Raw genomic sequence first — 11,161 nt, 5'->3', positions numbered from 1 at the left:
GAAAGGCTCAATGCTTTGAGAAGGCAGTCTCAATGCCACTATATGAGATGAGGTCCCTGAAGTGTCAGACTCCACACATAGGACATGCTTAGACAACTACACTCCCCTCAGTCACCAGCTTCTTTCTGTATCTTTCTATTCCTCAGGAAGACTGCAGACTAGCAAGAGCATCCTTTCTCATAGATAAAATTCATACTTGACCATGACAGTTGGTTAATTGGCCATGTGGATATGCAGAGTACCCAAGGAGTAGATTTTCCTCCACCTTAAAAATCATTCTTTGCGCCATTGTTAGGCAAAGAGACGGTGTGAATGGTCTTGGAATTCTCATCCTTTTATTGGCTGCTGATATCACCAATGAGTCAGGAGCAGAATGAAATAAGGAATACTGGGGATCCCTGATGTGGCCTCTGATATAGCAATCAATCATTCTTAGATGTGGCTGAGTTCAAGGCTGGTCTCAATCAGATGTCCTTAGCTAGGTCCAACAGCAGACTAGGTAGAGTTTGGTTTCCTTCCTCTTTCATTTCTGCGATGTCAAACAACTGAAAATGTGGTGGGGACAGCACCTTAACTGCCTTGGGAGAGACAGAAGCATGAACAAGAGGTTGCAAGTGATCTTAAATACGATGAATTTGAAAAACTCTCTTTAAAAGAGTCAAATTAGAAAATCTAAATGGACCTGATTTTAAAATATCATTATATAATTATTGCAATTTTTCACACACAGAGTACAAATCCTTATTGCATTTACATAAGATTCTTGTTATCTTGAGACTTTAAACCTTAAAATAGAATTCCCATTCTGGATGGAATATTAGGTCACTACAGCACACTTGAAATTTCAACTATTAACCAGTTACACCAGTAAGAAAACGCAAAATCTAAAATCTTCATTGTGCATATTTTAAAAGTGCACAGACCTTATTCTCAATGAATTTCCTCATGAATGCACATAAAATAAAATGTATCTTATCAACAGTGGATACCTCTGATTTCCTCTGTTAATATATGGGTAACCGTGTGTTTCTAAAGTAAGTTGCACTCACAAGTTCCTGGCTGTGAACCACTGTGCCTCAGATACATTTGATTACTGATTGTCAATTGAAGATAAGAATATTAAAAAATAAACTGTTTGGCAACAAGTACATTCTCCTTATCTATTTCAGAAAGAGAGCAAATGAAATTCCAGTGTTGGGCACTGTCCACAATGCCTTCCCAACCAAGTTGTAAGCATAATCACTGTAAAACTGAAGTCTTCCAGTTAAATCCATGATACAAGAAAGTTTAGTCTGGGAGTATTCCTCTTAGGTACTTAAACAAAAGGAAGAAGGGAAGGGACTGCGAAGAGGCCCCATGTGCCAGACCCATTCTACTGAATCTGAAGTCTTTGCTTTCCAGAGTATATGGATGTTTCAGACACAAAGTGAACTCTTAGGCAATAAATATTAGCTACAGAAAACTGACAAAATTCTAGTCATTTGCTGTTGACAGAGTTACAGAATTTGATGTTGTTTAGTTAAATTAAATATCTCATCAGAATAAATACAAATACAGGCAAATTGCAACATTCAGTTGAGATACAATTTCTATGAGACCAGTCACATCTTCAGTCAGATCAAATCAGAAACAAAGGATTGTCAAAGAGACATAGGAGAATGACACACATCATCCATCAAAATTAATTAAAATTACCAGGCTGTGTGTCTAAATCCTCTAGATTACTTTTACATGCTCAACCAAAATATGCAACTATTTAATCTCATTCTAGAAAGCCTAAATAAGGCCCATGCATTGCTTAAGGACTTCTTCTGGGGGCTTAAATGAGGGAAAGTATTGCCAATCCCAAACGTTCAAAACCATGACTCAGACCCCCAAAATCATGAGATAAAAAAACAACCAATTTCACGATTTTTTGGCCTAACTAAAAGATTAGGTCTTGTTTTTTTGTCTGCCTTCTCTTTTAAACTCATTCTGCTCACCAACAGGGTGTGAATGACAGGTACAATGTTGACAACCCTTACAAATTGATCACAAGATTTTCACCACTTCTGCCTTTCACTAGAAGATCCAAACATCAGCGTTCCATTGCATTATATGCTTTACAGCCTCATCACACAGACCTTACAACCATACAAAGTATAACAGTGAGTTTGCGATGTGGGAGCTGGAACTGAGGCCCAAACTTTTCCATGCAGAGTCTACCAAAGATTTATTAGACAGAACAGCTTCTACTTTCTGTTGAGAGAGGCTGGATTCAAATTGATGATCTACAGGTGAAAAGCTCTGTAGGTCTTTAACAATGCCCTAAAGCGTCTAGTCCCCCACAGATGCTAACATTACACCTTCAAGAGTGAGATACTCTTAAGTTTGTTAATTCAAATTCTTATCTTTTTGCATCTAATAAAAGGCAAAGTTTTTATCTCTCTGGACACACAGGCAACATCTCCTACACACAGTTCTCAGTCTCAAACACAACAACCAACCAAGTGTCCCAGCCCACTGTCAAATGTTATAGCTCCCATTAACTAAAATACAAACACTCAAATACAGTAAAACAAATATTGACAACTTCCAAATTCTCTTCTAAATACATTTTTCAATATAGAATTGTTCCCACAATTATTCCCAGACTTTATACTAATGTTTGTGGTGTTCTATACCCAAACACATTTTCCTTCCCTCACGAGTCATCAGCATGGTTTGAATCTACAACCTTCAGGTCCACAGCACAGACTCCTTCCGTTTCCACAACAGTAAATGGTGGTGAGTAAGCATTTTTTTACCTTCTGATTCATACAGGGAGACAACATACACCTTACCAGTGGGTCACTCAACTATTTGTGAGTCAGCACTGGAATACTGGGCATCAGCATTCCTGGTGTAAATTCCTGGCTCTGGAGACAAAGCATGATCAAGTAGGAAGACAAAGTAGCTATATGTAACAAAAATTTTTGGATCATCTGTGGAGAATGAACCAGGAAATTATAGCTCCAAAAACACTCATCTGTATTAGTTTACCTAAAGAACCAGATCTGTTAGCATGAACACAGCAACCATCATAAACCTTCATATGTGGTCTAACCACTTGAAGGTGACACCAAGCCACACTGTGTTAAGCATGGGTTACACAAGTACATAATTTAGCCTGTTCCTTCTGAACAAAAAGGTGTCAATATGCATCAGACGTGGCACTGTTCTATCAGGGGTGGGAGGTGGGGTTCTAGTCCCAACATGTGCAAGCTGTCAGTTATTTTTATCTGTATAACAGGTAAAGGATTTTACATCTCCTAACACAGAGATATGAGGCCTTGATTAACAATAAGGGTGCTGACGGGCACAGAAGCATTAACAGCAGTCAGTAGAAGAGCTAGGACTAGAACTCATCAAATCCTGGCTGGCAGCTCAGTAAGCATTCCCTTTAGCAACAGGGCATTGTGTAGGAGAAGCCAGCTCTTTTTCTCTCTCTGTTTGTTTCCTCCAAATCACAAAGCCAGGAGATTTCTGTATTTTCACAAGAACTCATGCATTAGAGGCCAATTACCTGAGATAAAGTCTTAGGAACTGGAAACATTGGATTTAAGTAGTGCACAGGCTTTGTGTATATTTCTACACAGGGTTGAATTTCACTTTGAGAAATCATCTATTGCTGTTTATGGGAAAAGCAGATCTTCCTCGTAGCCATATTAGGATGACTTGTCTTAAGCAAAACAGTGAACTCCTTTCTAGGAATGGCTTAGCTCAAAGTGTCTAGTGACATGACCTGGAATAACTTTGGTAAAAAAAATAACCACTTGGTTCTAGTGGTTTCGGGTTAGTGAAAGTAGCACAAAAATCAAGGATGAAATTCTGGTCCCAGTGAAATACACAGAAAGCCCACTGACTTCAACGGGGCCAAGATTTCAATCCATACGTTCATAGGTAACCAGATAAGAGACACTTGAAAAATTAGTGTGAATTTTTTTCTTTTTTAATGTAAAGAAAAATCACAATATTTTAGCATTTGAAATCTCTTAGTAAAATACTAGAATATTGATCTTGAGGGTGATTTTTATAAAGTTAGTGTTAATTTAAATTGGCGACTATAACACAATGATCTGCACAATCTTAAAAGTTCATATATGCTCATATAACAAAAGCAAGTGTAGCACATTTTACACAGCTTTAGGTGGAATATTCTGTCTTGGTTCTGGCTTTACAAGATGTGTAATGTTTCGATCTGTACAATCACCAGAAGTTGAAACAAACATTTTGCACTGCCTGTTAACTTATTTACAATGAACCATTAATTTTTAAACATTCTACTCTAATTTCTTAAAGTGCATTGCATCAATCACAAAGAATGGTAAATATCAGAAAAATAGCTCAACACTACTACAATCTTTAATATTAATTTTGTTCCATAAGTAGCACCCCCCTAAAAATAGAAAACGTGAGTTAAAAAAACTCATACATTAACATTGTTTGCATTTTAATTAGAGGAACAAACATAATTCACAGTGTTAAAATTATTCATACCCTCCTGTAACTAAAAATGTGTCCTTGTTAAAAGTGTAAAATGAGATTTCTGCTGGCTTGTGTGTGTCTTGTTTCTCACAGTTAAACTGTCACAGCATGAAAACATTCCCCTACTTGTAGAGCTTTAGATACCTACTTCCCTGGTGAAAGTGTGCAAAAAAACCTGGAAGAGTCATTGACAGTTCAGACAGTACCCCATATTTCTATAAATAAAACTATAAGCAAAGAACCTATTTTAACTCTAAACGCAACAATGTATAAGTAACTGTTGACTTCACTGAATTTCCTGATAATGCCAGAAGACTGAAGTCTATCTGGTTCATAAGAGACTCAAGATGATACAGGAATCCAATTATGTGAAGCCTATTTAGTTGTTCTGTTTGCTAAGCCAAAGGTTAACGAGAATTGCACTGAAAAAACCTCCTGTGGTATTACAAAGTATTTCTTATGCTGCATAAAATGTAAATGAAAAAAAAGTATTCTAATCAAATCCTCCGTTAGCTCTTTAATTGTGAATTAGTACCATACTAGTATATAATACACCACTCTGAGAACGCTATACAGCACAAGATTGAAAAAAAACTGCCAGTAAATTAAAGAGCAACTTAAACAGATAAACTATTACTTAATATTTGTAACTGGCAAGTCGGTTTCCAGATAGTTCTCGCTAATGTTAAATCTTCATAGTATTAAGTTATGGCCTCTAATTTCAGATAGAAATTAATTATATTTTTGTTAGTAACACATACAGATCTGTTTACACAGCTGACATGTCTCAGCTGCACCAGATTTAAGCTTTGAGGACTCTCCTGCCTTGGAGCAGATGACTCAACATTCGCCAATTTCATTAGACATGAAAAAGGGAAAAGTTCGCCTGCAACAATGTCACTTGTAAAAACAGACTTAAAAACAGATTTATGAGTTTTACACATGCAGGACATCCTATCTTGCAGCTATTGGAACCTGAATCAGAAATCCTGGATTTCTAAACCTTTTTGCTTAATTTTAAATGTAAAAGATGCTATAATGCACCAGCATTTCAAAGGTTGCGACTACCTCTATGGGATCATATTTGTTATATAAAATAAATAATCATATCTAAAGTCTCAATTTCTGCTCTCCAATATACAGAAAAAAGATCCCTGCATGTACCTCTAAATTAGCTACTACAGCTGCAAGCACAAGCAAAGAGATATTTTGCAATTATGTTAAAAATGTGGTCAGTCTTTGTGTTGTTTCATTGGCTGAAATAATTTACACCACATTTTTTAATAATGTATCATTCACCATTCGAACAGCAGCAGTTATTTTAGAACTTCGCTAGAAATCGATAGATACATCTTCAAAGTATTGTTATTTCAGTATTTACAGAAGGCAAATTCTTGTTTTATTTTCACTTTATAGAATGTCAAATTTAATCTGGTTTACACTGAACACTTTTAGAAATGTAGTATTTTGTTTTATGCAAAGATTGGTCACTTCCACAAAAGCTACATGCAAAATTAGTTAACTACAAGCTCCATTTCAGCTTCTTTCTACCTACAACCCCACTAACCAGTATTAGCAATGTATTACTTTGTGAAAATGGAAATAGCTAAAGCAAAAAAGAAAGAAATGCTCTGAAATATATTGTAGGGAGCAATTGTGTATTAGCAGAAGGTGGGTTGTAACGTCTAACATCTTTCTACATTTAGACATGATAGGCAAAAATATCTAATTAACCAGTGAGTCAGAGCTGCAGAACTATCAGCCAACAAGAACAAATGAATATTTTCCTCTGATTTTTAATATTGGGAATTTTAAAATTACCAGGTAGGAACTGGAAACAATGTCCTCCACATTCTAATCAGCTACAAGTTTATATGTATTCTGTGTATACGGGTGGCTTAATTTTGGGTGCAACCTTTTAAAGTCTTACAGCTGAGCATAGCCCTTGGATCAGCAAGATAGTGAAATATATACTTAAACATGCAAGTAGTCCCATTGACTTCAATTGGAGTATTCACCTGCTTGAAGTTACACATTTGCTTAAGTACCCTGGTGAACTGGGGCTCTGGGTCCAATTCAGGACTATACATAAGCATGTGTTTTAAGTGCTTTCCTAAACAAGGATGTTTTCCTGAATTGGGACCAGAGTGCACCACAAGTACTCCCATTGCTTTCTCATCTCAGCAAGAACTTGATCCTTAAAAGTACCAAGCACTTTGGCTCCAACCCAACAATGCACGGAAAACTGCACTTACGTTTGCCCATGCAAATAGCTTCCATGGAACTACTTACATGTTTCAGTTCATTGCTTGGATCAGGACGAAGGGTCTCCAAGGATAAAGCCCTAAATTCTCTGCACTCTTACCATTGCTGTACTTTCTGAACAAAGGACAATAAAGGCTTTTACCTGAGTTGGATAATAAATCTGTGAACAGTCACCTATTTACTGGAAAAAGTAAAAAGAGACAAAACTACTTACTGAGTCATCTGTGGCAGAAGGAGGCCAGCCTTCCCACAATTGGTGACGAACAGGGATACTAGTTAGGTCATACACATTCCGCTTAACCTATTAAAAAAAAAGTAAACACGTTTTCAAAGTGCACTTAATAACATAGAATCATAGAAGACCCTGAGAGGTCTTCCAGTCCATCTGCGTTATTTTCATCACTAAAGGAGGCTTTTAATTTATATGGGGGGGGGGATATTAAAATTACTTATGGCAACATTCAAAAGACTCAGATTTCTACCTGAAAGTAAAATGGACTGCCGCTGAAAAAAGAGCTAACCTGGAATCTAAACGAACAAACTGCATTAAACAAACACATTATAGTTTGTTGTTATTATTACTTACAGTATCGTAGCTATTTTAGTTAGTTACGGTTGGTAACAATATAGTTACACACAGATTTTCCAGCCAGGTGAATTAAGATTGTAAATTAAGAAAATATACCACGGGAGATAGGAAAACAAAAAGATAATTTGTTATAAACACTGCTGGTTAACCTATTCTATTTTCATCCCAGAAATCCTAAATTCCTGGTAGATTTAAGCAGCAATCAAACGTTGCTGGCTACCACATAAATATGTACATTTTTTTTTTAAAAAGGAGTGTCTAAATAAAAATGAAAGTATTAAAGAAGGAAACATGAAAATACAAATCAAGAGTAATATTTCCAGTTGGGAAGACAAATGTCAGATGTGTCCTTTTTTATGAAAAAAAATAAACATCTTTAAGCCAGTTCATTCTGTGTTTTTACTTTTTGCTAAATACAACCACCACCATGAACTAATAAGGTTAAGAAACATGATTGGTTGTCAGTTTGAGAGAAGTGTGGAAACTGAAAGACAGTAGGCAGGACACCACAGAATATGACAATTTACAACCCCATCAAAATTGTAACAAAACTGGCATTCTGTGCCTATTCAAAGCCAAATGATCCTTGTACATTAGTTGCAATTAACATTTATTTACAATCACAAACTTATATCCTATTTTTTGGTTTAAAATAATTATATAATCTGTCTCTCAGACAGAAAGATGCCATAGATTCCAAGGCCTGATGGGATCATTGTGATAATCTAGTCTGACCTCCTATATAACACTGGCCACAGAATTTCCCCAAAATAATTCCTACAGCATATCTTTTAGAAGATATGATCTTGATTCAAAAATGGTCAGTGATGAAGAATCCACCATGACTCTTAGTAAATTGTTCCAATGGCTAATTACTCCTCGGTATTAAAAATGTATGTTTTATTTCCAATCTGAATTTGTCTAGCAGTGATGCATTTAATAGTTCCAGGTATTCTCACAGCCTATGGAATAATTGTTAGGGCTTATTTAGAGCCGCCTTATGACTGAATATGTGTAAAGACACCTGTGCATAAGTGTATGTAAACATTGCCCCTTCAGATCAGCAACTGGACAGGTAAAAGTGCTTACAGGAGAAATCTGAATGCCAGGCTGAACCTTTTGTGGTGTAGAGACCAACAGAGAAACTGAGTTTCCTGAGCTTTTCTTGTGGTCTACCACAGAAAATCATCTTTTACCCAACAAAGCAAGTTACTATCACATGAACACAAATAAACTAAGAGGCATCCTTCACAACCTTCAAACTTCCCAGTGTGTGACATCAGTAAATAAAGGATGTAACACCTGTAATTTGTTACACAATGCACCATAACTGACAGATTATAAAGGCTTTAAGAATAAAACCTGTTTTAGAGGACTTTTTCCCCCACACTGTGAGAGTTAAATACACCAGTTGTATTTTGTTTTTAACACACAAAATAGGAAAAAAACCTATTACATGCAACCATAAGGTCTTCCCCACAATATCAGTCATCAGCAGGGTTTGAATCCTAGAATTTTGGATCCCAAGCACAGACCTCCGCCACTTAGATTACAGAAGCAAATATTACCCTTTACGTAGTGGTTTTCAATCTGTGGTCCGCAGACCCTTGAGGGTCTGCAGAACTATGTCAAATATTCCAAAGCGGTCTGTCCCTCCATTCAAAAATTTTTAGGGGTCCACAAATGAAAAAAAGATTGAAAGCCACAGCTCTACATAGAACCACCACCAGAGGGGGATCTGACATTTTGCTAGTGGATTACACAGCTTTTAGCTAATCAAAATAGTAGAATATTTGTGTTTATGCTGTCTGGACAGTGTAGAGGCCCCCAAATGCATTACATGCCTCTATGCCTTTCAGTCCTGAACCAAATCTGGTACATTACAAGGTAGAATGCCTGTTGGCTTTCCCATTCTGTTTCATTGGGTAGAAGTCAAAGATGGTTCTCACAACGAAGTTGGTAGGTATTTGGAACAAATGACCATACCACCTTAGCAAGCACTAGATGACCATTTGAAAGAGCAGGACCTCTTTAAATTAGAAGATAAATCTGTTCATTCAATTTGAATTCAAATCATTTGAGAATTCAAGGTTTCTGATCTCCAATATTTTACATCTAAAAAATATAAAGAAAGAAAGAGACAGAATTCTGGAAATCAGAAGTCTTCAATTCTGTTCCTAGATTTGGGAAGGGCATATCATGTAGTGGTTAGAGGTAAGATCACTAAAATACATTCATTTGGCACATTCAATCTGAAAGGCAGTGTAGCTGGGTGGATAAGATACTGGAGACGTGGATTCTTATCCCAAATCTATTTGAAGTGACCTTGAACACTTCTCCATTAGTTTGTTTGTAAAATCACAAGGGCTAATACTTAACTGTTTTCTAAGGTTGGGGCATGAGACTTAGTCAATAATAAGGTCTGTGAAGTGCATAGAAATACAAACAACAGCCATAAGAAGAAATCTCTGACCTGGCTCACAATTCAGTGCACTCCCCTAGGCTAATGGGGTTCACTTTGTCTCAGAACACTGCCTGCCTGCTCTTCTGGTGCAGTGGAACAGTCAAAATGGAGACTATCCAGTGAAAACCAGTACACAGGAAAGGTTTGCTAAGTGTACAGCGGACAAAAGATGCTTTTTAACGAACTATTCTAACAGAGGAAAAACATGTTTGTTTTACTGTAATGCAACAAAATAAACCAATTCCAACTACTCAGTAGTAGTTGAAATCAAATAATGTAATATATTTATCTGTGGCCTGTCATGACTCCACCACAGAGGTAGAGATGAGTTTTGCTATTGCAGCAGGGATTCACCTTCTTTCTTACTTAAGAATAGATAGCATATTCTCACCAAAATTATAGCATTTATTTTTTGAATACAGAATGAATTTTCTGAAGATTTGTTAAAATCTCTTAATTAGTTTGTAAATTACAATTATTTTTAAATTAATATTTAATTAAATATAACTAGTGTCAGACTTCTTTTGTATTTTTCTGGAATCATCTTAACAGAAGAAAAGCACCTAGATGCATCAAACTTTCCATAGAGTTCAAGCTCATTGAAACCTTGTGCGTAGGATACACGTGCAGAAATTAAGCTATAATCAAGCGATGTTATTAATGATGGTGTACCTAATTGTTATGATTATTATAAATATGGAGAGAGAAGATTTACACACACACACACACACACACACACACACACACACACACACACACACACACCCTTGAAAGATTCCTCATGGCACTGCTGCTTCAGCTCCCTTGCACACCAAGGCAGCACTGCTTGGGGAGCTGAGGCAGGAGTACAGGGAGAGTCCTTAAAGCATGGAGTCACTTGTGTCCAGGGATTTCATTCCCCATCCCTAGATCCACCCTTCATGGAGCCAGAACCAGATTAACCCATAGACAACTAAGAATGTACCTCAGGCCCAGATTTGTGTTTTGGTTCCCTAGAGCAAACTGAAAAAGTTGCAAATGCCACTCACTCAAGTGAATGAAGGTCTTTCAGTTTCTGCATGCAAATCTGCACCAGAGGATGAGTGGGCAGAGACAGTCCTCACACACAGCTAAAACTCACTTTCCCTTTCGCAACAAAGCCAAAGAGAGAAGAAGGCATGGGTAAAGAAATGACTTGCTTCTCCAACAGCAACAACTGAACAGGCTGGGATGGGAATTTACTATAGTGGCATGTATGCAAGAGAACTTCATTCAGGTATATATTTTTCCCTTCTTCCATTTATCAGCTGTTTGTTGTTATTCATATTAGAAGGTAGGGCCCCAGAAATGTATGTTTG

The 11,161-nt window shown here is 36.8% G+C and overlaps 1 protein-coding gene across 3 annotated transcripts in view; it reads right to left on the bottom strand.

Moving 5' to 3' along the window:
- Nucleotides 1–11,161, bottom strand: part of FAF1 (Fas associated factor 1) — a 307,409-nt gene that overhangs the window by 142,219 nt on the left and 154,029 nt on the right. For all 3 annotated transcript variants that reach the window (XM_030571511.1, XM_030571512.1, XM_030571513.1), the window contains one exon: nt 6,986–7,072. In XM_030571511.1, coding sequence (XP_030427371.1) covers nt 6,986–7,072 — 87 coding nt within the window. The remainder of the gene's footprint in view (nt 1–6,985; nt 7,073–11,161) is intronic.

Source organism: Gopherus evgoodei, chromosome 8, assembly GCF_007399415.2.
Source record: "Gopherus evgoodei ecotype Sinaloan lineage chromosome 8, rGopEvg1_v1.p, whole genome shotgun sequence".
NCBI lineage: Eukaryota > Metazoa > Chordata > Testudines > Testudinidae > Gopherus > Gopherus evgoodei.
Note: the sequence above shows the minus strand (reverse complement) of the source record. Positions and strands in the feature narration are given on the sequence as shown.